At 43.7% G+C, this 27,420-nt stretch overlaps 3 protein-coding genes across 21 annotated transcripts in view; 2 read left to right on the forward strand and 1 right to left on the reverse strand.

The window, feature by feature from the left end:
* Positions 1-18,712, forward strand: part of DHX32 (DEAH-box helicase 32 (putative)) — a 67,034-nt gene extending 48,322 nt beyond the window's left edge. For 6 of the 7 annotated variants that reach the window (XM_033179309.1, XM_033179288.1, XM_033179300.1 and 3 more), the window contains 5 exons: positions 9,077-9,268; positions 10,016-10,165; positions 11,800-11,987; positions 12,607-12,788; positions 14,129-14,651. In XM_033179309.1, the coding sequence (XP_033035200.1) occupies positions 9,077-9,268; positions 10,016-10,165; positions 11,800-11,987; positions 12,607-12,788; positions 14,129-14,300 (884 nt within the window). In that variant the 3' untranslated portion in view covers positions 14,301-14,651. Of the gene's footprint in view, positions 1-9,076; positions 9,269-10,015; positions 10,166-11,799; positions 11,988-12,606; positions 12,789-14,128; positions 14,652-18,405 lie in introns of those variants that run through there. The other variant, XM_033179316.1, reaches the window with a different exon arrangement.
* BCCIP (BRCA2 and CDKN1A interacting protein) overlaps positions 1-26,818 on the reverse strand; it is a 28,410-nt gene extending 1,592 nt beyond the window's left edge. The window contains exons 1-7 of one of the 3 annotated variants that reach the window (XM_033179387.1): positions 26,615-26,818; positions 23,656-23,730; positions 22,684-22,764; positions 19,666-19,755; positions 18,712-18,899; positions 16,410-16,584; positions 9,683-9,758 (exon numbers count right to left, since the gene is read on the reverse strand). In XM_033179387.1, the coding sequence (XP_033035278.1) occupies positions 9,683-9,758; positions 16,410-16,584; positions 18,712-18,899; positions 19,666-19,755; positions 22,684-22,764; positions 23,656-23,730; positions 26,615-26,779 (850 nt within the window). In that variant the 5' untranslated portion in view covers positions 26,780-26,818. Of the gene's footprint in view, positions 1-9,682; positions 9,762-14,433; positions 14,885-16,409; positions 16,585-18,711; positions 18,900-19,665; positions 19,756-22,683; positions 22,765-23,655; positions 23,731-26,614 lie in introns of those variants that run through there. The other 2 variants (XM_033179377.1, XM_033179395.1) reach the window with 2 other exon arrangements.
* Positions 26,819-27,048: 230 nt separating this feature from the next.
* Positions 27,049-27,420, forward strand: part of UROS (uroporphyrinogen III synthase) — a 39,517-nt gene continuing 39,145 nt past the window's right edge. For 9 of the 11 annotated variants that reach the window (XR_004429809.1, XM_033179450.1, XM_033179484.1 and 6 more), the window contains exon 1: positions 27,050-27,351. The gene's annotated coding sequence lies outside the window, so the exon portion shown is untranslated. Of the gene's footprint in view, positions 27,352-27,420 lie in introns of all 11 variants that reach the window. The other 2 variants (XR_004429811.1, XM_033179473.1) reach the window with 1 other exon arrangement.

A 27,420-nucleotide genomic window follows, 5' to 3' on the forward strand; every position in this document is an offset into this window, starting at 1 on the left:
AAACCTCTAGGAAATATCTGTTCTGACACTAGAAATGTGTCTGCTGTTGGACACTAGAGCACAGGGGTACTGGGCTTAAGGAGTGGGGGAATGTGGAGTATGGAAGCGTAAGTATCAGCAGAAAGAAGAATTCTCAGCAGCTTGGATTTTCCTTTTTTTTTCTTTTTCTTTTTTTTTTTTTTTTTTTTTTTGAGACAGGGTCTTGCTCTGTCACTCAGACTGAAGTACAGTGGCATGATCATAGCTCACTGCATCCTCTACCTCCCAGGCTCAAGTGATCCTCCCACCACAGCTTCCCAAATAACTGGGACCACAGGTGCAAGCCACCACACTTAGACTAATGTAAATTTCCTTTGTAGATGTAGATTTCTTTTACTAAGTGACAACTTTTCAGAGCTACTCCTATATCTGCAGTTTCTCAGAATAACCAGCTCAAAATATGCCAGAGAAGTATATTTTGGGGTGGCATATTCTAGTCTCCTTCGGTCATATTTTGAGGTGGTGTGTCCTAAGCCCCAACCAGATAGGTTTCATTTTTGAAAATTGCTCTTCCAGTCCCACTGTTCATCTCATATGCCCAGGAATCACCACCTGTTGATTTCTAGGCATCTTCTTGCTCAGGTTAGTAGATGTTTGGTGAACTAGAAATGCAAGGAGAAGAAAAGGCAGGCTTGGTGATGTCAAGGATTTTTAAAAGCAGACTATCTCACTGTGTTCTCTCAATGGTCACCCTTGGTGCTGCTCATTCCATGAGGCTTAAAGCTGATAACTGGGGGACAAAAGGGTTAGGGTAACAATTTATTTTTGTCTCCTGACAATACACACATAACTTTTCTGCTGTGCTGGGGGAAACTATAACTGTGGATTAACTCTGATTCATTGTTTTGGAAGCAAAAAAAGAAAAAGATGCTTGCAGCTGCTGCATTTAATTCAACTTATAATTGAAATACGCAAATCCAGCAAACTTGTTACCCTTTTCAGGATGCATGAACCATGTGAAAATGAATTTGGCATAACTAGGCTACAGGCTGTTAATTGAATTCCCCTGATCTGGACCTCTTTTTTAAAAATCAGTTTTCTTTTTCTTCCTTGGCTGCCTAACAATTGACCTCCATCCTGAATGACACAGTCACTGTCTATTGGGGTAGGAGGCCTCAGGACCAGCTGACCACTTCAGTGGAAACAGATGGCCTGAGACTGCTGTTACCCTGGGAAGGCAGTGGTACCTAGATAGGAATTTGGAGAAAAACTAGCCCAAAGGGACCAGACTACAGCAGATGTCATCTTTGCATTCGGAGGCAGAACTCATTGTCATAGTGGCCAGATGACTGGTATGATCTGTGATTCTTTGGATCATGAAAAGAAAAGTGAACCCAAACACAAACAGGCATGGCGTGTTCGATAAGGCAGTGCCTCATGAAAACGGGAAAATGCAGGAAGAAAATAAAGCTGCTGGGCGCGGTGGCTCATGCCTCTGATCCCAGCATTTTGGGAGGCTGAGGGTAGGTGGATCACCTGAGGTCAGGAGTTCAAGACCAGCCTGACCAACATGGTGAAAATTCGTCCCTACTAAAAACAAAATTAGCCGGGCATGGTGGCGCATGCTTGTAATCCCAGCTACTTAGGAGGCTGAGGCAGGAGAATCACTTGAACTCAGGAGGTGGAGGTTGCGGTGAGCTGAGATTGTACCACTGCACTCCAGCCTGGGCAACAAGAGCAAAACTTTATCTCAAAAAAAAAAGAAAAGGAAAGAAAAGAAAGTCAAAGGCTGCAGAGGCCAGGGATGGCGCTGGCGAAAAGAGGAATTAAAGATTCTGCAGGGCTGGGCATGGTGGCTCACACCTGTAATCCTGACACTTTGGGAGGCTGAGGTGGGAGGACTGCTTGAGGGCCAGGAACTCAAGACCAACCTGGGCAATATAATGAGACCCCATCTCTACAAAAAAAAATTTTTTTTTAATGAGCCAGGTGTGGTGGCATACGCCTGTAGTCCTAGCTACTTGGGAAGCTGAGTCAGGAGGATCACCTGAGTCCAGGGTTCAAGGTTGCAGTGAGCTATGATCGTGCTGCTGTACTTCAGACAGGGCGACAGAGCAAGGCCCTGGTTCAAAAGAAAAAAAAAAAAGATTCTACAATGGTGTCATCTGATGTGATGGTGCAGATCTTTTACCAGAGGATTCCTAAACCAATTCATCAAGACCTTCTGGAATAGGATTTACCACACTAAAAGCCCAGTTTCTAAGAATACTAGAGAAGTATATGCGCTTGTTTGTAAATCATTTGGAAACTCAAGATTTGGCTTTGGAACTTACAAAATGATCTTTAAATGTTATAGTAACATTTACTATACTATATATAACATTTACATGTGCTCATAACATTTACATGTACTAAGAGGAGAATGGGAGGAAGCAGGCTGCCGACGGCCCTCACATGTGGCCCTCCCCATAGCTCTGCCGCAGCGCCTGACACGCGCAGGCAGGACTGGCACTGCCCAAACAGCCCAGAGAGTCGAGCAAATATTCTAGCACTGACTTCCAGGAGGCCACAGCCTACCTAGGTTTTTAAGTTAATGAAGGTTACACTATTATCTGTTTAAAGGCTACACAAAAGTTACTACTATACTCAGATGAGGGAAGGAAAGACAAACATGTGAAAAAGAAAGACAAACATGCCAAAACAACTTTCTAGGGCCAGTGTGTGAGGATCCTGGAAACAATAAAGTAAATAATGTTACAGAAAATGAAAACAAAATCTGGGAGAGGTTTTAAAGGGCCCAGAATGGAAGTACTTTTGGCTCCTGAAGCCCTTTAGGCTCTTGTGGGCCTGGTAACTATATGGCTTATCATTTAAGCTGATATGTTTTTTGAGTGCAACAGTCCAGGCAGAAAGATGGCTGTGGCTTAGGAGTGGCCCCTCCCTACTAACAAAACAAAACAAAACAAAACAAAACAGCAGTTTAACTTAATAGACCCTGTTTATTTTGTGATGAATTCAGACAAACGGACCATCTCCCTGTGAACCTCACAGGACAGGGGCATGAATGCTGTTAATGATTAAAGGTGGAAACAGATACCACCCTGGGCAAACTGGGGTAGATGGTCCCCATATTGAGAAGACTACACGAAAAGGCGCAGGCTCTTGGGCCAGGCTGCCAGGGCTCCAAGCCTGGCCCCATCAGTCACTAGTGGGGTATTATTCAGCAAATTAGGACTCTCATTGCTTCACTTCATTTATCTGAATATGAGGATAATCAAAGCAACTGGTTCACAGAGTTATTAAGATAAATTAGTTAACACATGCATGCCCCTTAGAAAAGTGACTGGTGTATAGTAAATGCTATAACATAATGATCATCGTGTGAGTGACTCCTACCTGAGCTCTGCACCACATGGGCCCTGAGCTGCAGAGCGTTCTAGAAAGAACAGTTTTAATGGGTGTGAGAAGCAGATAATGACCCTCAGGTATTAGGAGACATCACCAGATTGCCTCTGAGATGGGCCGGAGCCAGGAAGAGCCATGGTAGATAACAGCAGGAGCACCAGACTTGGGAGTCCAGCGCAGCTGTGCTGGCACAGCATGCCACGTAACAGTTTCAACACTGCAGGCGGAAGGCCCAAGTTCAAAACCTCACTTTACATAGGACAAAACAGCTGGGTGGCCATGTGGTTTTGGCAAGTCACTTGTCTTTTTCTCATCTGTAAATTTAAGGTAGAGTGTCTGCCCTCTTGTATCCTGGGGTTATTTAAAGGTACAAATGAGATGTTCATGCAAAATTGCCATGTACAGTGTAAAGGAGTAGGAGTTAGGCAAATGCCAGGTTTTGTGAACACATCCCTGTGAAATTAAGTGAAGCAGAAGCCTTTCCTCCTTGTCCTCTTCAGAACCAACTCTTAATGCTATTCCCCAGAGGCCCTAGAGATCGTAGAGTCTTAGGGTCTACACCATCTCTTCATTCTTCAGTTTCTCTTCCTGTGGACTCTTACACAATGCCCAAGTCCCAATTCTAAAATAAATCAGAAACAGAAACTTCATTTGCTCCTTCAGCCCTCCTAAGTGATAACTGCATTTCTCTCTATCTGTCCATTTATGTAAATGTGTATATACATTAATGCAGGGGTCCCCAACCCCCAGGCCATGATGGGTACCAGTTCATGGCCTGTTAGGAACTGGGCAGAGTCTTAGCTGCTCTCTGCCCTAAGCTTTATGATTTACTATGTCAGCTCCTGGAAACTCCCTTGGTCTAAAGTCGAAAACTCCCAAGAAAGGGAGCCATTGATTCCATTTGAGAAGCAGTCCCCTGTGACTGGGGTTAGTGGTGATAATGTGGTGGTGTCACGTGGCACAAAATCCTGCTCCTAGAAGTATGGAAGTGAAGGTACAGTTCCTATAAAAGGGGACAATTTGGAGGTAAAAGTGCACTTCCAGTAGAGCAGGATTCTTGATTTACATGTGCATCTCCACATATAAATGAGACTGTCCACACTAGAAGGGCCAAGAGTGAGGCTGTCCCAGATGTGTGCCTGCCCCAGAGCCTTGCCAGTGCCAGTAGCACAAGATACTCAAAATAAACTGAGAGCAAATAATAATTTGAGCCTCACCTTTATAAGGAAATCAGGAACCAACACCAAACATAAAGTCCTTTAACTGCTCATATGGAAAACACCCATTGTATGGTCATTTTAAAACCCATCCATTTTTTTCCTGTCTTTTTCTAGGTTGTTCTGGGACTGCCAGTTCCATACCATCTAACTACAATGCCAACTCTTGTATAAACATAGTTCTCTCTAATGGTATGAGGGTGGGGAGAGTCTTCAGCTAGTCACCACTATAAAAACCTGGGGCCAGCTTCCTGGCTGTAAGAACAGTTACTGGGAGTGGGGACCATTGGTAATTTGTGAAGTGGCAGGACTTTCCCAATGCCCTTATGCTTGAGGAACACTGACTAGGCGGGTGCCCTCTAGAAGGCCTGTAGTCTTCCCAAGAACATGAGCAAAGGCAGTCACGTGTGGGAGACAAACTCGGCTTCCTTCTTCCCCACTTAGTCCTTTCTGAGGCCTGGGCAGTAGGAGTCATGTGACATGCAGGGAGAGTCGAGAGAATCAGAAGGTGCCTGTGGCTGTCAAAGGTCTGCGTGTGTTTCCTTCCATGTCATGGGCAGGAGCAGAGCTGGCGTGTGAGAGGTCTTCGGGCACAGCTAAGCTCAGAGGAGCTGGCCTCCACCTGCCTCACGGTGTGGGTGGCACTGGGAGGGCAGTGGGGACACTGCCATTACCTGAGAGCCCTGCCCAGGGCAAGGCTGGACACAAGGATCTTGGCTCCCAACCATGGGCAGGGAGTTGAAAATGCTTTTCTTCAGCTTACCATGGAGGCTGCTCTATCTCTAATATCCTTTCCAACTCTAATGACTCAAATCCAGCCTTACTTCTCTGCCCTTATTGGGAAGAAAGGGGGTTAAGGAGTGTGGTGGAAGGAGAGGGAATGGCCCTGGCTTTGGGGACTGGTTACCAGGAGACCCCCTGCCCTATTCTCATGGAAATATATGTCCACTTTAGACAAGAGAAGGCATGGCGCTGTCTCTCCTAGGCCTATTCCCAGGAATAATTGCCGACTAAAACTTTTACCTAGGGGAAAGTACATATAAACATGTTGGCATACATTTGCATAACGCCAGCTACCTTGAGAGGAAATTCAGTGTTTCTGAGCCATTTTTGCCAGGTTAGGCAGAAAGTAGGCCAAAGATTGTTATAACAAAGGAAAGCTGGCTGGAGGAAGCCTCTTGAGCACCTGAGTAGACAGACTTCCTGTGAGGGTTTGGGAGCCAACCGAGGCTTCCTACCGTCTGACGTCTCCAAAGTTGGCGTACATTATAAGAACACAGGAAACATGCTGCGTGGGGCTGTCCGCTCTGGAACTGCCATGGCCTTGGACTCCACTTGGCCTGTGCTGGGCTCGGAGTTAGCGCTGCATCGGCTCCTCCTCTGCTGGTTGCAGTTTAATGACCTCTTTGTTTGTAACTAGGTTTTCTACTGATGCCAAGGAAGGAAAATGCAGGCACATATTGGAGCTTGGCGTTTGGGGTTCCATGAAAAACAGACACACAGAACAGTGAAGAAATACTGTAATGATAGCCCTTCACATTACTTTGAGTGATGGTAGTGGAGGAGGAGTGTGACCTTGCAGTGAGCTATTCTACAGGGAGTGCAGCTGCTGTTGGCAAGCGAGCTTAATAAAAATGATGTTTGGTTCATCTCAAAATTGCCTTCAGAATAAAGCAGTCTGATTTTGCACTGGCAAAACGAAGAGGCCTGACACTAAAACACTTCTATTCCATTTGTTAGCGTTACTTCTATTCCATTTGTTAGCATTACTTAAACAGCACTGCCCTAAAGAACCCCCATCTAAACTCTTCTGCTTTTTAGCTAAAACAAGTTTATGGGCCACACTGGGGAGATATCTTAAAATGCAGAAGATAATATTAGCAAATCCTATTTAGTTATTTATTAATGTTCCTTCACCTCTGTAATCTGCATTCATTAACTCATTCTTTCTAATATAATAACCCCAAGAACACCCTCTCCTTTTCTGTTGTTAGGACCAGAAGCAGAATCATGAAGTCATTTCTGTTACTAATTCTGTGTGTGGCCAACTCAACTCCAGGGTGTAAAAGTGAATAGTAGGTGCCCTTTGGGGACAGAGCCTGGCTGTCAAGCCAGATGCTTAAACGGACAGTTGCCAAGATCCTGTAACTTAAAATGCAGCAGCTTTGCTCATTTATAGAAACTGGTTTCTGAAAGGCTTTCAGTAATTAAGTTTGTACTCCAGCCCCTTCCTGCTCTGTTTAAGATGCTTATTTCTGATGCTGCTTCTTGTACTTTCTCCAGCAGATCGGCTGTTACTTTTCATGTCATGCCTCACTGATAGAACTCTTGAACTTTTTTCCTGAATAGCCCATCTGTCTATTTCCCATGATTGTGACTTCTGAAGGTCATGGTTAGTCCAAAGGTCCCCAAGAATGAACAAGTAAGATGGTAGTGCTGTATGTCAGGATCCAGGCAGGACAGGAATATCTCTGGGAAGCCATAAGCTTCTGCTCAGTTTTAAATCTTGATGGGAAAACATTCAGAAATAATAGGGAAATTCAACATATTTGCCCCAAGGTGAGGATGAAAGCCTTGCTGCAGTCGTCCAGCGCATGTCTGGGTTCCGTGCAGATTTCCCTTGAGTGGTCTGGCACTGCCCCTCACTCCCAGTAGCAGATCTTTTGCCTGCAGTGGGTGTGTCAGGCTGAAGTTCTACTGGTGCTTGCTCAGCTGTCCTCCCACAGGACTGGAAGTGTGGTGGGTTGCCTTACAGCTTCTCTGAGTCATTTCCCAGACCACAGTAGTAGCTTCTGATACCTTCCAGTTGTCCTGACAGGAATGGAGGAATTTTTGAGACGGAGTCTCGCTCTGTCACCCAGGCTGGAGTGCAGTGGCGCGATCTCAGCTCACTGGGTTCACGCCATTCTCCTGCCTCAGCCTCCCGAGTAGCTGGGACCACAGGCACCTGCCACCATGCCCAGCTAATGTTTTGTATTTTTTTAGTTGAGATGGGGTTTCACGGTGTTAGCCAGGATGGTTTCGATCTCCTGACCTCATGATCCACCCACCTCGGCCTCCCAAAGTGAGGTTTTTGAGCTACTCAGTTTGCCTGAAATTTAGACATATAGCTTAATGATCAAAGTTTAGACAGCACGTAAGTTAAGTTTTCACTATTTGTTACTTTGAACTCCCAGGAGCAGACAGGTTCAAGCGCCTCTTAGGTCCCCAGAGTCTTCAGCTCCAGCCCACCTTGCATTTACTGGAACTAAGAGAAAAACAACCTAGTGGCTCATAAATCCTGCAGTTTAGGGGTGCAGCTTTCTATTATGGAATTTGCTTCATTGTGTGACCTTTATTGCTATACCAGGAACCAGAAGGGTGGAAAAAACACATGTATTTATTTAATAAATATTAGGTTGGTGCAAAAGTAATCGTGGTTTTTGCCATCAAAAGTAATGGCAAAAACCGCGATAATTTTTGCACCAACCTATATATAGCCTTATTCCACAAAGAGAATATATTTCTTTAAATAGATGGATTTTTAAAAACTTTGGTAGAGATTGAGCATATAATACCACATCATTATCGATGTTACATAAAAGAGAAATAAAGAGATGGAGAGAATCAGCTTGCTATCGTTATTTCTTTATTTGCACTGGGAAATAACATCTTTGTCTACTATTTCTAGCATCTGAGTTCCAGGTCAGTTGTGATTACTTTTTCTCTGTATTATGCAATGTATTTTCCTGCTTTTCATGCCTCTCTACTGGATGCTAGACCTTGTACATTTTACCTTCTTGGGCACTGAATATTTTTGGAGTCCCAGAGGTATTTTTGAGCTTTGTCCTGGGATGCGGTAGATCCTTTCAGGTCCTGCTGTATAGATGTGTCAGGTGGCAGTGCCCATCTAGGGTTTCTCCCTTGTGTTTTCTACCCAGTGCCCCACAAATCATGAGGTTTTCCAGCTTGGCTGGTGGGAACAGGCCCTACCCTAGGTCCTGAGTCAGCACCACTGTTCCCTCTAATCCTCTCACATGGCTTTCTCTGGCCTGAGGTGGTTCCTTACACACATGCGCTGATCAGTGGGGCTCTGCTGCCTAGTTGAGGGAGCTCCCTCTGGCCCGTGACTTATTTGTGTGTCTCTCTCTGGTACTGTGACTGCGAGTTCCGGCCATGTTAGTCTCCCTGGATCCCTGGCATTGTTTTCCTACTGCAGGAAGGCTGGCAGGCTCCACCTGGGTTCCCCCCGCCGCACGCACACTGCAGCTGGGACCCTCTTCGGAGCATGAGCTGGACAATCACAGGGCTCCCCTCCTGAGTTTGCCCTCTCAGGAATCACTATCCTTCACTCCCTGGTATTTGGTGTCTTGCAAACCATTGTTTCACATATTTTGTCCATTATTTGCTTGTTTCATGCAGGAGGGAAAATCCAGTACCTTTTTCTCCATCTTGGCCATATGAGACTCTTACATTATTATTTTTTCCTTTCCTAGCACCAGAAAGTTTGATGCAGGCATTGGAAGACTTAGATTATCTGGCAGCACTGGATAATGATGGAAATCTTTCTGAATTTGGAATCATCATGTCAGAGTTTCCTCTTGATCCACAACTCTCAAAGTCTATCTTAGCGTCCTGTGAATTTGACTGTGTAGATGAAGTGCTAACAATCGCTGCCATGGTAACAGGTACTCCTTAATGACTATTCTTTTTCTTTTTTTGCAAATCTGCACTAGGTATAGATTTAAATGGGATCCATTTCAAATTATATTTTGAGGATAAGATAGGAGAGATGGTGATCAATTCATTTAACCTTTTGAAATGATAGTGAGGTATTTTAATAGGTTAGAAAAGGAAATTTTTCTTAATATGAAAAATTATCTTAATATAAGAAAACTAAAAGTTCAGCAAATTTATGCATCAAATGTATGAAAACATAGTAGGTTTCTTCTACTGAAGTAATCAGTGCAGATAAACAAAATGTGTCACTAAGGTGTTTTTCCCCAAATAATGATGTGTGCTTGTTTTTTAATTTCCTATTGGCTTCATTCATCCTGGCTTGTATGTTTTAATTTATTCTAATACTGGGGGAACAGACCAACCATTGTGCCGTATCGGAACGGGTTCCAATCCTCTTCTTGTGTCTGGACCTCCGAGCACCTCAGGTTTTCCCTGCTCCTGCTGGAATAAAGCAGGGTATTAACCATATTCAATTGACCTTAGAAAAGCAAACACACACACACAAAAGGAGAGGGAGAATTAGGATGACTCACTCTAAATTTCTCGGATTTCTAAGTAAACAAGAATAACATATTTATTCAGAGAACCAAGACAGAAGCCATGCCACTAACAATTGTGACCCCTCCCCTGTGCAAGTTAGGCTAAGATAAAATGTCTTCATTATTGCTAACCATGTGACCTTTTTCATTTTAAAGCTCCAAATTGCTTTTCACATGTGCCACATGGAGCTGAAGAGGCTGCCTTGACTTGTTGGAAGACATTTTTACATCCCGAAGGAGATCACTTTACCCTCATCAGCATTTACAAGGCCTACCAAGACACAACTCTGAATTCTGCCAGTGAGTGTAAGTGAATGCTCAGAAATTACCTATTCATTCCACCTTCCTTTCCCCAGATAAGTCTGAGTCCTTATTAGTTATTCATCAAACATTCTTCTTCTTTAGCCCTGTTGGCCCCTTGAATGCAATGGCACTTGTGACCCTAAACGCACCCACAGGCGTCTGCAGAGTGGGAGACGCTCACTCCCCCTGCTCCCACGGAGCTCCGGTGTGCCACCATGGTGGGCCTGTACTGCCAGAGCTCCAGCACTCCACTCAGCCAGCCTTCAGAGCAAGCTTGCTTGGGGCATGGTGACGGGGACTCATACATGGATCTGCGGAGGAAGACAAGGAACAGCCACCTCTACATGCCCACTGTGTCAGAGTTGTGCTGTGCACCTTCCATATCCTGGCACATTCACCACATGCATGCAGAGAGGCTGCAGAGCTCCAGACACTGGTGCAGAATAGGCTGGGGTGCTAAGGAGAGGCTGCAGAGTTGCTGATGGAGCTAGGCAGAGGACAGCAGAGGGTGTCCAGAGAACAGAATGGCACGTGTCAAAGCACAGCCACAAAGTCCTGTGTATGCCTGAAGGGCAGTGGGTAGATTACCTGTCACAGGAAGGTACTCAGAAAACAACTGGAAGCTGCTATGCAGAGACAAGAGGACAAACAGGGCAAAGCAGCGTGGCAGAGGCTGGAGTCACCCATGAAGGGCAGCCAGTGAAGTCCCTCCCTGAAATTTTCCATGATGCATCTTTTACCTCCTTTGCTCTGAAAGATGGTGTGAAAATATGTGTAGTGTGAAAAATATGACAGCAATTTGAAAGACAGTAGAATTGTATAAAGAACAGGGAGTTAGTGTTTCAAAGCTGAACAGAAAAAGTTATCAGTGGAGCCAGAAGGTACATGGGAATTTGGTGGCATCTTCTGAGGGCATGCTGAATGGGTGATACTAAGTACATGCTCTCATTGCTCCGAGCGGTGCGAGTGGACAGGATGGGGTAAATGAGGGTCTTCTGCCTGCGGTGCCACGGCCATGTACATTCCCAGGTCCATCTTACGTAATTACAGGTGGCCAGAAAGACTAACTTCAAGCTCACATGCCTGAATTTTAATATAAAAGTTACAGCTAAGATAGATGAGCTTAACTGTAACATAATTAATTCCCAAATCAACCTGGTAGTAATCCTTTTCTTATCATTAAATAAAATATGAGATATTTTCATAGATCAGAGGAATTTATACTGTGGGCTTTTTTCTGCCTAGTTTGATTAAATGGGGCCACATACATCCTTGCTGTATGCATAGAGACAAAATATAGATCTTACAAAATCCTCTCTGGCCTTTATGAGCCACAGGTTAGTGAAATACATCTTCAGTCACCACTAGGAAGTTTCCACAGTTGGCTGGGATCACAGAACCCCAGCAGGTGGCATAGGTGCTGTCAGTGGCACCGTCTCCCTTCCTGGTAGTGCCCTGACAGCCGACCTCACAGCCACCAGAAATCCTTGTCCTTGCTGCCTTCCTGCCACTCACCTGTGTGGCCTCCTTTGTAGGAGAGGAGAGCACAGGGCTTAAAGATGGCAACTGCCTGGCCTGGGCTCTTTAGAACCTCTGACAAATCATTTCTAAATAGCCTTGTGTTCTTTCCCTCCTAGACTGTGTTGAAAAGTGGTGTCATGATTACTTCCTCAACTGTTCAGCACTCAGAATGGCAGATGTTATCCGAGCTGAACTCTTAGAAATTATTAAGCGAATCGAGCTTCCCTATGCAGAACCTGCTTTTGGCTCCAAGGAAAACTCTCTAAACATAAAGAAAGCTCTTCTGTCTGGTTACTTTATGCAGGTGAGAGGGGGTGGGGTTGCCCCGGCATAGGCTCCCCTGAATTGCACATATCCAGGACATGCTGCCAACAATCGCTCACTTAGGATGATGATTTTGACATTAAGTAAAACTAAAAATCCATGTTATTATTAAAGATTTGATACTTAAGTATCCTTCCCCTCAAGGGAATAAAGGGCCAAGGCAGAATACGTAGTCTTAATGGAGAAAAATGACATTTCAGTATGGATTTCCTCATCTGTAAAGTAAGGTTGCTACATCACAGGGTCATTGTGTGCTAAACACCAAGTGTAAAGCACTTGGCACTGGAGTGTATGTCGCCCATAGTATGGCGGGTAGTGTGCTGCGTTTCATCTCATGGCCAAAACATTAACCTCACAGCTGCACCGTTTTAGCACAGTGCCCTGCTGTTGCTGAAGTTAGTTAACATCACTGTCTCAAAGTTTTAGGCAAAACATGCTTATGGCTTATTTTCTACATGTGAAAATAGGAAACATGAGTGGCAAATTTTAGTTTTAACTATCCCGTATGAAATACTTTGCTATTTTCTTCAACAAACATTTTTGTATAACGATCTCTGTATTAATACAAAATCTTTTTTCTTTAAAACTCTGCCTTTCAGATTGCTCGGGATGTTGACGGATCAGGTAACTACTTAATGCTGACACATAAGCAGGTTGCTCAGCTGCATCCCCTATCTGGTTACTCAATCACCAAGAAGATGCCAGAGTGGGTCCTCTTCCATAAATTCAGCATTTCTGAGAACAACTACATCAGGATTACCTCAGAAATCTCTCCTGAACTGTAAGTTTAATGGGGAAGAAAGGGTTGTATTTTTTTTTATTTCATACCTGTAGGAGTAAATGACAAATTTGGCTTTTATTCTTAGTTCTAAAGTTTACACTGATACAATCTTAATTTATGCTGAGAGTACCTCCTACTAAGGGCAGGCCTCTGTGGATACCTAAGAAATGCCCCTGCCTTTTAGGAGATTACAGCAGAGAAAAGAGTGTAGAAATAAAAACAAAGACCATATGTCTTTAAGAGGAACAGAATGCTAGAGAAATGCACTGTTTGCAGGTGCGATGACCTTGAGAGGAATGAGCTCAGCCATTTTTCAAGAGCCATTGCAGTTGGAGTTGTCAGGGAAGAGGAAGGAGGGGAGGCTGAAGAGAGAGGCAGGCACCACCAGAAGGTGTAAGGCTTTGTGAGCCACATAGTTTACATTTTATCCAAGTGCAGTACACAGCAATTGGAGCATTTTAAGCAAGAGTAGCATCTTCTCAATATAGTTTTAAGGATCACTGTAGCTGGCCAGGCACCTTGGGAGGCCAAGGCAGGAGGATGGCTTGAGCCCAAGAGTTCAAGACCAACCCTGGCAACATAGCAAGACCCCGTCTCTACAAAATAAGAAAAATTAGCTGGGCATGGTGGCACGCGCCTATAGTGCCAGCTACTTGAGAGTCTGTGGCAGAGGATCGCTTGAGCCCAGGTCAAGGCTGCAGTGAGCTATTGTCACACCACTGCACACCAGCCTGGGAGACAGACCAAGACCCCGTCTAAAAAAGAAAAAAGAACTGTGGCTGCCACATGAATGGAAAGGAGAGGCAGTGGTGAGAGTGAGACTACTCTGCTAGTCTTTGAGAAGCCACTAGAGAGTCTGGATCCATTTTGAAGTTTCCACTACTATTCCGGCAAGTAGTGTTCAAGGCAGCAACCAAGAGTGACTCATAGGTGTCTGGCTTACGCAGCAGGATGTGGAGTGGTACTAGTTAAAATGAGAAATAAGCAAAGATAGCCCCTACCTAAAGCTCTCCTAAGCATACATGATCGGTGCCTCTCATATGGTGTTGGGTCTTAGAGGAAATACCAGTTTCCGCTAAAGGTTAGTGGTAGACAGCATTTCCACTGTGTGGCATAACACTAGAGAGACCAACTTTTATTCTAGAAATACAACAGCATTGGCTGCATGAAAACCAGAAAGTATTTATTTTACAAAGTCGGACTGAGATACTGAGGAGTTCAAATTAAACACTGGTTCTGCAGGTAGATGCTCCAGGGATGGGAAGTGCCCAGACATAATGTTTGGTGTCTCTCACCACCTTCCCCACTCAAAATCTAATCTTTTTGTTTTAAACAAACAGATTTATGCAACTGGTACCACAATACTATTTCAGTAATCTGCCTCCTAGTGAAAGTAAGGATATTCTACAGCAAGTAATGGATCACCTGTCCCCTATGTCAACAATGAATAAGGAACAGAAAATATGTGAGACGTGCCCTGAAACTGCTGAACAGAGATGCACTCTACAGTGACTCCCCAGCAAACGCAAGGTGCAGTAGGGTCCCAAAGTTAGCTGGATGGCTGAGCTGCTGGGGATGGCAGGCATGTGACGCGAAGACGGATCTCACACCCACAGGACGGTCTTGAAGAAAATAACACTGTGTATATTATTTTAAAATAAAAAATAGAAGTTTTTATTGAGTTCTTTAAATTACTACTCCATGTTTTTCTTCTTCTTGGAAAAGTTTTTAAATCAACCACTCATAATTTGATCAAAATTTTAAAAAACTGATATTTTGTAAATGTGTCACAGACACATGGGACAGAACCCTACTTTTTGTGGAGGACCTTAATCTGAATAAAGTCATGAGTTTTTCAGTAAATCTCCACTGAGTTTTCTGGTAATGTTACAAAAACAGGCCCATCACTGTCCACTGGAAATGGGTTAAATAGATAGATATTCTTTCAGTTTATCCATGATTTCGTTCATCTTGTCGCCTGGAATTAACATCACAGTTCGCAAGGGCGTCATTGGTACGTCATCAAAAGACCATTTGCCTCCCAGACAAGTGTCGCTCTCCTCCTGCACTGAGTAGTTGAACTTCAGAATTGCCTTCTAAACCAAATAAGTAACGATGAATTAAAAATTGGGACAACCCAAAGACAAAACCCATTTAATCTACGGCAAAGAATATTATGTTTGGCATATGCTTAAATAAGAATGAGAGCTAAAAAGAAGCAAAACTCAGAATTTTAAAAGTTCAAATGGACATTCAGGCAGAAGTTATAAAACACAAACCAAGTAGATTTTAAACCCACATGAGGAACAGGGATAGAGGCATGCAACTTCTAAGAGATGAGCAAGCAGCTAAGTGATATTTTCATGTAATTGTCAAAATAATCTTGTGATATGTAAGTGAAATTAAGACTCATAAAATTTGATAATTAACTAGAACTGGTCTTCAAATACTCTTTTCTCACTTTCTCAGCTGCTTCCTTAGCATCAGGCTTTTGTGTGAAGACAGAGTAAATCTGCATACCCCGCCATCTTAAAACACCCATACATACTCCCCGCAAATGGTCGACCTGAGGTGCTGAAGCATGTTTTTTAAAAATTACGTTTACGATTTACTTCCTGGAAAAGAAGGGCACAGCTAAATTTGTAGTGCTTTAGTCTTCTGTAGAGGTCTTAAAAGTGATAAGTGATATCATCCAATTCAGGAAAATATGTTCCCCTCAGAGATACACTTCAAGATTTTGTTTGTTTGTTTGTTTAAGACAGAGTTTCGCTCTTGTTGCTCAGGCTGGAGTGCAGTAACGTGATCTCGGCTCACTGCAGCCTCAGCCTCCCAGGTTCAAGCAATTCTCCCGCCTTAGCCTCCCAAGTAGCTGGGATTACAGGCATCTGTCACCATGCCCGGCTAATTTTTTTTGTATTTTTAGTAGAGATGAGGTTTCTCCATGCTGGCCAGGCTGGTCTTGAATTCCTGGCCTCAGGTGATCTGCCCGCCTCAGCTTCCCAAGGTGCTGGGATTACAGGTGTGCGCCACCATGCTTGGCCCACTTCAAGATTTTTCAGAGGAAGAGAGGGTGAGAAAGAATATTCTCTGGTATATAGCTGTCCATCACAGTATAAGCTACCTTTATAGGAAAAAAATGCTGGAGAAATCCCACCAGCGGGATGACATCCACGACTAAGAACACAGAGTAGCAGGGGTGCCCCACCTTCCACACTGACCAGCTGTGTGATCTCAGGTAATTTCCCTCATCTCCCTATGACTTAAAGTCCACAACTGTAAACCCCAGACTAATGTCTACCTCTCCGCATGGTTTTAGAAGGAAAGATTTCACAGGAAGCGTATTATAAATGCCTAATCATTCTTAGCAGGTTAATCGCTTTTCTCCTCCTCCTCCTCACGCTCATAACCACAGTGCAGGCAAGGAGGCTAGTGCCTAGCTTCTTGAGTACCTACTATGCACCTGGCACTATGTTAGCTGCTAGGTCCTATGGCGAAACAGAAAAACAGTGGCCACACTTGAAAGACTTGGACATGAAGTGGGAGAACAATAAATCTTGATAAATCATTTTCAAGAAAATCCTTATTTACATCTAAACAAATAGATAAGCAGGATAGTCTTACCTCATAGAAAAATTCTTCCTCTGCATTTGCAAACATTAACGCAGCTTTCTTTCTGTTGCTAAGTTTCTTTTTGGAATTGTTTTTTCCTGCTTCCACAAATGTCTTACTAATCAGAAGGTAAAAGTAGCACTTCCCACATGGCTTATTGGTTCTGTGAGCATCCGCCAGTTCTTTCCTACAAGGCACACACAGCATTTGTTTACCTGCTGGGTCAAGTGAAATACATCAACAAACCAGAGCACAGAGAAAACCTGGTGAGGCATCTTCGGTGGGTTCTGCTGTGACGCAGGCATTCAATCTGAACACTTAAGTCTACAGCAGTGATTTTTATTTACATCATCAGTTGCATTTTAGACTGATTACGTACTACTTTTTATAACAGTATATCTCTCAGATTATGCTGATTTGTGGATATATAGCAACTAACAGATCAGATGAATCTCAAATTCACTCAATGTATCACTGCTCTGCCTGTGCAGAAGTTAAAAATATATGCGAATCTGAATTTTTGAATTTTTTAAATCTATGAACGTTTAACTGAAACACACAAAGGTATACAGCCACAACCAATGTCACTACAGCCTGTGACTACTACTACAGTCAACTGCTAGAGTCTGGAACTAATTTCTGACATACTGCAGAAACTGCATAAACACATACCCTAAATTCTAGCAATGGAATGGCAACAAAGCCTTAATGTTTCTTCTTTCTGAAAATCAAACAGCCCTGTGCATCTGGATGCCCTTGAACAAGAGAAGAAACTCAGAACAACCCTCCTCTTCAGCTTTTTTTTTTTTCGTTTGGAGACAAAATTTCACTCTGTTGCCCAGGTTGTAGAGTACAATGGCGCAGTCTCGGCTCACTGCAACCTCCACCTCCCAGGTTCACATGATTTACGTGCCTAAGCCTCCCGAGTAGCTGGGATTACAGGCCTGCACCACCATATCCGACTAACTTTTTGTGTGTGTATTTTTAGTAGAATTGGGGTTTTGCCATGTTGGCCAGGCTGGTCTCAAACTCCTAGCCTCAAGTAATCTGCCAGGCTTAGCCTCCCAAAGTGTTGGGATTACAGGCATGAGCCACCATACCTGGCCTTTTTTTTTTTTTTTTTAAAGATACAGGGTCTTGCAATTTTGCCCAGGCTGGAGTGCAGTGGCTATTCATAGGCACAATCATAGTCTACTGCAGCTTGGAACTCCTGGCCTCAAGCATTCCTCCTGCCTCAGCCTCCTGAGTAGCTGGGACTACAGGCGTGCACCACTGTGCTTGGCTCATTTCAGCTTTAACAGGACTAGGAGAAAGCAAATCACCCTCCTATAAAACCAAATAAATGTGAGCTCCAGCTGATCAAAAAAAAAAAAGAAAAAAAAAACCCAAAAACCACTTAAAGCACCAGAAGCACAATCTGAACTGCAGCTGAGAGAGCAGGGAGCAGGAGATAAGCACTGAATCCCTAGAGAAAAACAGCAAACCTAGAGGTTTCCAGAGTAGAGTTGCATTCCTACAGCTATTTAAAGGAAAACCACAACGCAAGTGCTATGACCTCTGAGAATATTCTAGAAAGAATCTGTGTAGGCCAAGCGCTGTGACTGACACCTGTAATCCCAATACTGGGAGGCCAAGGCGGGAAGATCGCTTTAGCCCAGGAGTTCAAGACCAGCCTGGGCAATGCAGCAAGACCCTGTCTCTGCAGGAAAAAAAAAAATTTTTTTAATAGATAGAAATAAATAAGAGCGTCTGCCTATATTTTGTCGTCTATTGCAAAGCACGGGCAATACAATTCTTAGTGCACTCAGTTTGCTAGACTTCACAGCTACATTTGAAATATTTTTGTAAACTTAAAACTCCTGGATTAAAAAATAGAACAAAAACTCTGAAAAGCTAGCCATAGTATCAGGACTATGGTTTCATTAGTTATGAAACATACCCATAGAATTTGGAAACTTTACCAGTTTTGTTATTATTGTAATTGTTCATTATTTTATTCGTGTTGCAGAAAGCTATCTGTGAAGGTGAAAACTTCAATCAAATGGAGATGAAAAGTCGTCTATTATGAAATTATTTACTTATATACCACTTAAATCTTAAGTTTAAATTTCAAGATTATTGTCACAAACTCTTCAAAAAGCCAGTTGTTAATAATGTATGCACTTCACAGGATGTTTCTTCCACTCCCCTCACACTAAACCCGCTTAAACCAAGGAAAGAACTCTTTCTATACCTGCATATTCTACTTAAATGACATTTATGAATCTATTTGAAAAAAAATTACTGTTCAAAGACATTTTCCCAAGTCTCTTACTGAAGCTGCTGGTACATGGGCAGAGCGATTTGTGGAGGGATATTAATGAATCTTTCACTTAGGAGAAGGCCCACAGGCTTGGTGGTGTCATTTAAAAACTTGTCCAGCTGTTCAACCATGCTCTTTTCACAATTCTTCTCACAGAAGCTGAGAATCAACTCTTGAATTTGTTCAGCACACTGGGTACCCTAGAAAGCAAAGAGAAAGCTTGTTTCCTATTACAGGCCATCACATACAGGAGAAAACCTGAAAGTAAGAGCTATCACTTTTCATCTTACAGCTAATGGCAGTTTCCTGCCATAGCCTTGACGTCTTGTACGTCTTCAGTGTTGAGTGCTTAAGCATTTCTCAAAAGCAAACACACTGGTTCTTTACCATCCCATGATCAGTGGTAAGAGAGTCATCAATTAACATGCAGACACACTGGAATGGCAATTCTAGTCCATCTCATAAAGACAGATGGAAGTAATGGAAAGTTTATTTCAAAATTAAAGATTAAGTGTAGCCTGCATCTTATTCTAAGGAAGGTAAGCAGCTGGTTTACTTTTTATTACAACTCATCAGAGAGTCAATAAAAAGAGATGAATCAAAACAAAATAAAATGTCAGTAAATGCCCTCAACATAGAGGCAGCAAAGCCTGAGAATATCCCCACTACACAAGTAGCAAAGATAACAGCTGCAGAGAGACAGCACAAACAGCTCCTGCATCAGTACTAACATCAGGACTGCAAAGCCAGATGATTCCCTAAAGCACAGGGAGCGAACACCTTTAACTGGGTACAGACCCAACACCACCACCTTCATATCGAAAAAGGATTACAGTAAGATTTCACAAGAGCACTTATCCCTATAGTTAATATCACTGTCTGACATAAGACATTTTCACCATGCATTAAATAAAAGTGGTTTTGGCCTAAGAAATAACCATTCAGATGCCACCCAGTGAAACCAACCTTTCTTTCAGTTAAATTTAAAAGGCTTATGAAACCAAAAACCTCATCTTCATCCATATCATCATCGCTGTCTTCTGAAACATCCGTTTGCTATTTTAAAAGAAAAAATATTTAAATGTTATATTTAGTATAATACCAAGAGTATAATACCAAGTCTTGGGATGTAGGAGTTATTTATCTTTTCACTTTTCAAAAGCAACACTTTGTTTTACCACTGCCATCTTAGAAAGCATTATATCTTAAATACCGTCACAGTTTTACCACCATCATCTTGGAAAGCATTGTATCTTAAATACTGTGTGACCTTGTTCATTTCACTTTACCTCCCTTGACTCATTTCAATCTGTCCCAGATTCTGGACAGATTGAAATTTCTTTGTACTAGATTCTTAAGTCATTTTATCAGATTCTCAATATAATACAAAACCAGAAGAGATAAAACCTCATGAAATAAAGCATTTTAATTTGTTTTCTACACAATTTGGCTGGAGCCAAGCCTTGCTTCTCTGCTGGCCCACAGCATTGTTTCATCTAAAACTCATGAGTTTCCAGAACACTTGTCAATCTTGACCATTAGTGAAGCTGGGCGATGCTTGAGGGCCACTTACACCTACCACACGGGCAAGAGAGAAGGGATAAAAGAGAACACCCCTGCCCTTTGTTCTATGATCCTAGGGACTGGCTCCACTGAATGCTCTGGGTAGTCCCTTTACTAAGAACAAGAAGTCTGTATCCTCAGGACACCTCAAGTGTCTCTGGAGAAGCCAAAGAAGCCAGTTGTAACTGCAGAGCTATTGATATGATTATCCATTTAAAGGGTGAATCCTGCCATTAGATAACCTCTTTCAAGGATAAAAATAACTGCTTCTTCTCCATATCCATTAGGTCTTCTAAGTGTCTTCTAAGACACGAATCAGCTAGAGATCACATTTATTTGATGAAAGAGCAGGTGGTCTGCTTTTTCCCATTGCCCTAATAAAAGGAAGCCCCCATAGGTTTAATTTCTCATTTGCTTTACATTGAGTGCCATAAGGTTACTAATATTGTCAGAAGCCTTGAAAAGTGTACACTGTATTTAGTAACAAGTATGTTGGTGACCCTATCATTCAGTGTCAGAATTTTAGTTGTGTAAAAGTCAGATAAGAGTGTCTGAAGAATGAATAGGAGGACAGGAACTAGAAACCATGACTTAAGATTACTTTTCAAGAATTTTGGCTCTGAAGGTGATGTACTTCGAGTGGAACATTAGACCGAATGGAACTTTTGTTTGTTGTCTTTTTCACAACAGGCTAGGGAACAGGTGCTGGGAACAGGAAAAAGGCATCAACAGTGACAACTACACATATGTAGCACTTGTCAGTTGCCAGGCACTGTTCTAAGCAGTCAGCAACTCATTTTGTTTACCCATGCACTCCACAAGATAGGTGCTAGTATCATCCTCATTTTCAGAGCTAGAAATGGAAATAGATTAAGGTACTGTGGCAGATTGTATCTTTCGCAGATGGCCCCAGTGGATCTCTTCTTGGACATGCTCTTCTGACAAAGTGACCTAGATACTTTTCTCATAGAGTGGTGGGATCAATGTGGCCTCCCCCTGGGTAGAAATTTGTATCTGTACTGACTAAGCAAATGGTGGAAATGGCACTACATCACCACTCCTGCCTGCTTCTTTTGGGCTGCTTGCTCTTGGAAGCAACCCAATATGTGGCAAGGCCCACATGGACAAGAACGAAGGCCCCTGGTCCAGAGTCCCAACTAAGCTCACAACAGACAGCTAGGGCTAACTTGCCAGTCATGTGAGTGAGCCATCTTGAAAGGGAATCCTCCAGCCCCTAGTTGAGCCTCCCCAGCTAACATGATGGAGCAGGAGCAGAGATGAGTTGTGCCCACTGAGCTCTGTCCAAACTGTAGATCCATGAGCCAAATACATGACTGTTGCTATTTTACAACACTAAGCTATGAAGTGGTTTGTTATACAAACAACAGATAACCCAAAGAACCACCAGATGATAAGCAGCAGAGCCAGGGTCCAAACCAGTCCTATTTTGTTGAGCTCTCTACAACATCTATCTGATAAGGATGACCATCCCCTCCTCCTTCAAATGTTCTCTTTCTTGCCACTGCACTGTTGTTTCTTCTACTTCTCCTGTCATCCCTTTTAATCTCCTTTGCTGGCTCTGCCACTTATAGTACTCGGATATCCAAGTAGTCTTGGTATTACTAAGGTGTCTGTCCCTTCCCTCCCTGCGCAACCTCAATCACTTCTATGACTTCAATAACATTTACGACAAACTCCCACGTCTCCAGGGCTCCACCCGCTACCTGGTATCTCACAGGTAACTCAAACTCACAATGTACAAACCCAAACTCACGTTCCCCCTCCTAACCTGGCCTTCCTCCATGTTTGTTATCCTGTTTGCTCAAGCTAGAAACCTGGAAGTCATCCTTGACTCCTTTTCCTCTCACTTTCAGACTCAATCAGGGACTAAACCCCATCATATTTCATCTCCCAAATATATTCTAAATGAGCCCACTTCTCTCCCTCTCCACTGCCACCACCTGGACTACTGCATTTAATAAGCTTGGATTTCTGCAATGACTTCTGATCAGTCTCCCTTCCTCCAGTAGTACTACTTCCAATTTGAGCTAAACAGAATAGGAACTCTTCCCCGCCCCCCACCCCAGATATAGGGTCTTGCTGTGTTGCCAGGCTAGAGTGCAGTGGCACAATCAAAGCTCACCACAGCCTTCAACTCCTTGGCGGAAGAGATCCTCCTACCTCAGCCACCTGGGTAAAAAGACTATAGGCATGTGCCACTATGCCCGGCTAATTTTTTTTTTTTTATTTTTTGCAGAGACAGAGTATTGCTATGTTGCCCAGGATGGTCTTGAACTCCTGGCCTCAAGCAATCCTCCCACCTTTGCTTCCCAAAGTGCTGGGATTACAAGCATGGTGATGCCCAGCATGAACAGAATAAAGAACTCATTTAATCAGAATAAACACAATTGTCCTGCTTACCTTAATCACACTCCCAATATGGTTCTGTTGAATTAAGAGATCTGTTAGTTCTGCAGTGTTCACAGGAGCCTTTAGAAAAAGCTAAAAGGAGGAAAAAAATTTAAATTAAGATCAAAGCATGATTTCTAATAACTTCAAATCCTATATTCAAATACAAATAACGAAATTTCTGTGACTTAAGAAGGTGACCTAGAAAAGCAATCCCAGAGGGAAAGAAAAGTGCAGGCGAGTCAAAGAAGCTAAAGATTACGAAATTTCAGAAAAGCAGTCAGTGGTAATACAGAAGTAATGGGGGAGGGGGAGAAAAAAAGGGAGAAGAGAGGATAAACATAAGGCCAAAGAATTTGGTGAAAAGGACAGTAGAGGCTATAAAGGTTAAAGAACCAAAGTCGTATTATATGAGTAAAAGAGTAAAGAGAAGCAGCAAGCATCAATTTTATAGCAGCAAACAGCACAGTTATATGACTGTTACATAAGAATTGTGAATTAAAAAAAAAAATAGCTCAACTAATTAGCAGATGAAAGGAAATAATTCTTTCTTCCAGGCAAGGTGGAGAGGACAGAAATGGGAATTCTACAAATTTGAATTTGAGAAAGCCTGTACTGAATGACCTGAATTTTCTTTTTTTTTTCTTTTTAAGAGACAGAGCCTTGCTCTGTTGCCCAGACTGGAGCTCAGTGGTGCATTCATAGCTCACTGCAGCCTTGAGCTCCTAGACTCAAGTAATCCTCCGGCCTCAGCCTCCTGAGGAGTTAGGACTAAAGGTGTGTGCTACCTCAGTTGGCTAATTTTTTATTTTTTTGTAGAGACAGGTTCTCATTATGTTGCCCAGGCTGGTCTCAAACTCCTGGGCTCAAGTGATCCTTTCACTTTAGCCTTCCAAAATGCTGAGATTATAGGCATGAACCACTACACCCAGCCCGAATTTTCTTAGAAGAGGAAATTTATGCATAACAAATAAAAGACAATACCTGCTGCAGTAATTTCTTAATTCCGTCATAATCATTATCTGATAGGGAATAAGCTTCAAATTCAATATTCACTTCCTGTAAATAACACACAAAATAGTTGTTACCAGAAAAACTACAAACATCTAGACTTTAAAATAGGCAAACATTGCCAAGATTGCCATCTGTAGAGAATACAAAGCACCTTCACACTATTTCTTCATGTGACACAAAAGCCTGAGAAAACAAAACACTCAGAATAACCTAGTTTAAATGTTGAGAAAGTCCAGTTCAAATAAACCGGACACAGCAGCCACAAAGGAGAAATTATTTTCCTGATTGCAAAAAGGGTGCACAAAAATCAAAATCACTTCAAAAGTCCCTGGAATTGTCTAGAGCTTGACTTAGCCCATGGATTTGAGGTTACACTTCATTCGCTTAGCAAATATTTATTAAGTACCAATCCAGGTACCAAGCACTGTGCCAGGCACTCAAAATGAAAAGGTTAGTAAGGCAGACACAAATGATCCTGCTCTCATGCAGCTTACGATTTAGGGAGGAATACAGACATTAAGGAAATATTTGTAGAAATAAATGTAAGTGCTATAAAACAAAGGTACACAGTGCTGTAACAACTTAAAAAATAAGAAGTCAGTCAGGAAAGGCTTCCTTAAAGAAGTGACACTTGAGCAAGGAACCGAGAAACAGCAAAGAGAGTTCCTGGTACAGGGAACAGCACAAAGGCCCTAAGGCAGAAGGAGACACGATGAGTACTAAGGACTAGAAGAATGAATGTGTAGCTGGGCTCTCAGATCTCTATCTGCAAGACAACAGAATCTAGAAGATGGCACTAAAATGCCAAAAACAAAACCTACTTCCTTTTACACACTAACAAGATCAGTCCTTGAGGACCCTAAATCATACCTTGATAAGTGACACAATGAACCTGGGGCTCTGATGAAATAATATATTTAGAGGCACTTCAGGTTTTAATGGTTTGGGAATTTAGGTCTTAGCTGAAGGACATCACAGAGGAAATCAGACCTCCTTTTACCTTGCCACCCTGACTACACATGTATCTAAGGCTTCCTTAATTGTTAAATGTGCAAGGCCCTGGAATTGCTTAGAGCAATTCCAGCTTGAATTCTGAAGCAATTCCAGCTCCAATTTGAACTCTTTAAGTCCAGCTTTGCAGACTTCAAATGCTAACTCGGCCAGATTATGTGAGCAGCAAAAGAAGGGGTCAGGTGGGAGTGTTCCAAGCTAGACCAGATGGCAAACTGACATGATTCAGGACTTAAACTTATTCCACATAAATACATTCTGTAAATGATGCTCATCTAGTGTTTCTTGTTGTTGTTGTTGTTGTTGTTTTTGCCTAGATAGACGTTTTGGACCTCTGTCCCAGACTATTATGGCACCACCAGGGAAATGGGCAGCAAATGGTGTATCTGTCCAGCACCCTTTTCCTGGGTATGGGCTCATCTCCACATGGTTTCAGCAGGAACAGTCATGTTTGTAGAAAAGAGCCCTGTCCCTCATTCCCAGGTGATTTAGAATTAAGACTGTGGTGGTCTGATAGATTTTCCATGTTAACACAAGAAGCACTGATTTCTATAACCCAAAAGTAATAAAATAGCCAGTTAAAGTTCTAAGTGAAAAATGGTGAGATGGCATTCAAGGCATAGAGACAAAGTAAAGATCTGAAAGTGTGATCACCTGCACACGCCATGGTGTCACCTCTAATCCTGCATCCATGCTTCTCTGTATCCTCCCCTCCATGCTCTTCACGACTCATGGTTACCGCTCTGATTTTATTTCCTATCACTCTCTCTTCCTTATTCTGATCCAGCCATCCAGGCTGCCTTTCTGTCCCTCAAACGTAAGGACCCTGGATCTTCTTGTAAATGAACTAGAAAGCCAATGGAGCATTCTGAGCAGAGGCGTGAGATCAGACCTACAAGATCTCTCTGACTGTAGATGGAGTATAGACTGATTGCAGGGAAACAAGAATGGAGAAAAGCACACCGGTTAAAAGCTGTTATATTAAATAGTAGTCCAGGCAAGAGATAATGGAGGTGTGGACTACGATGGTCTCGGAATCAGTGCTGAGAAATGTCTGGATAACAGGATTTACTGATGGACTGGATATAGGATGAGGAAAGGGAGGAATTAAAGTGAAGTCCCAGGTTTGGGGTTAGAGCCGCTGGTGATTTTACGGGCCATTTACAGAAATGACGACGGTTAAGAGAGGGGCATGAATTATTATACAAATCTGCTTCGGACAAGTTAAGGTTGAGGTATCTAAACATTCAGTGGTCTGAAGGATCATTCGGTCCTAATTAGTTATTAAACAAATAAGAAGTACCTATATTTCCAGGCACTATAGGACCTATTCTGAAGAAGAGAACCCAGTTCTATGAGACTACGAAGCCAAAGATTTACCCACGATTTGGGTCAGCTGCCCCAGGAGCCAGAAAATACAGCCTAGCTGAGATCTGAAGAAGAAAGGGAAAACTCTGCAGGATGAAGAAGAGCATTTGAAAAAGCTTCTACGGGAGAACCCGGCAGGAGCCTTCCAGAAACCGAGGGCCCACGTGAGTGCCGCCTGCAGAATGAAGAGGAGGTCGGCGGCTGCTCTGAGGGGCGAGGGCCCCTTGTGCGGGCCCGCGGTGGCCGATTCAGGATTTGAGGCTTCAGCCTGAGAACTAAAGAGGGCGAGCGTGACACACCTGCTGTGGCGGGCTTTTTCCGCGGGACGCGCGTTGCGAAGGTTAACCGGACCGGAGTCGGCCTTTAAAAAATAACTACTGTGGCTGCAGTGTGTTAAAGACCGAGGAGAAAACTGAGAAAGAACTTATCTCCAGCTTTTCCTCACAGACCCTCAGGGTTAGGGAAGTCACTGCACTATTTGTACACAGCCTGGGCTTGCCAGAAAGTTTTTCTCAGGTATAAACCAACTAGGGAAGCGTGTCCTTCTCACCTCGTCAATGACGTGGTCCTCTTCATCCTCTTCCTCGTCACTGTCGTCATCGCCTTCGTCCTCATCCACGACTTCATCTTCCTCTTCGTCGTCGCGCTGGACTAAGGGGTCCGGCGGCTGCGGAACCCCACTTTCCACAGCCCTCCGCTTAGATCTGGACGCCATGTTACCGCTCACACTGCGCCTGCGCAGCTTCCCCCTGCCTGACCTTCCGGACCAGTCCATAGTAGCCACGGGGGTGAGAGACTACGAAGAAGCTCGGAGCTGAGTGCACATCAACTCCAATGCCCCTGCTGGATTCCGCAGCCGTGATCCCTTCCAGTCACGTCCAGCTTGCGGTCCCATCTTGCTTTTTTCTTCCTCTCTCCCTCACTCCTCCCAAAGCTTCCCCTCCCCTTCCCGTAGTGGTTCAACCCATCTAACCTCTGTCCTCGGTCCGTGGCCTGGATGTCGGTGCGCGTGCGCATGCGCGAGTGCGTAGCTGTCCGCGCGGCCACCCCCGCAACCCAGGGCTGAGGTGCGGGGTCCTGGGGCCAGGCGCGGGGGCCGCCACGGCCCCTTAGGCTGCGTGGGGAGGGGGCGGCCCCCCCGCCGTTGTCATTGCTCCTGCAGCCTCAGCAGCCTCTTCGCTAGGAGTGCGCGACACCGCCCCCAAGTTGGGTTCCCGCTGTGTGCCAGGCCCGGTGCTGGGCACGGTCCCGTCTCTTAGCCCATTCGGGCCTCCCCAGCCCCGCGAGGTAGGTGTCGCCGCCCGCGGTACCGGGTACAGACGCCGAGGCCCGCGGGCGTGCAGGGGCCCAGCCCCG

The sequence above is a fragment of the Trachypithecus francoisi genome, unplaced genomic scaffold (genome assembly GCF_009764315.1).
Source record: "Trachypithecus francoisi isolate TF-2019V2 unplaced genomic scaffold, Tfra_2.0 Contig01579, whole genome shotgun sequence".
NCBI lineage: Eukaryota > Metazoa > Chordata > Mammalia > Primates > Cercopithecidae > Trachypithecus > Trachypithecus francoisi.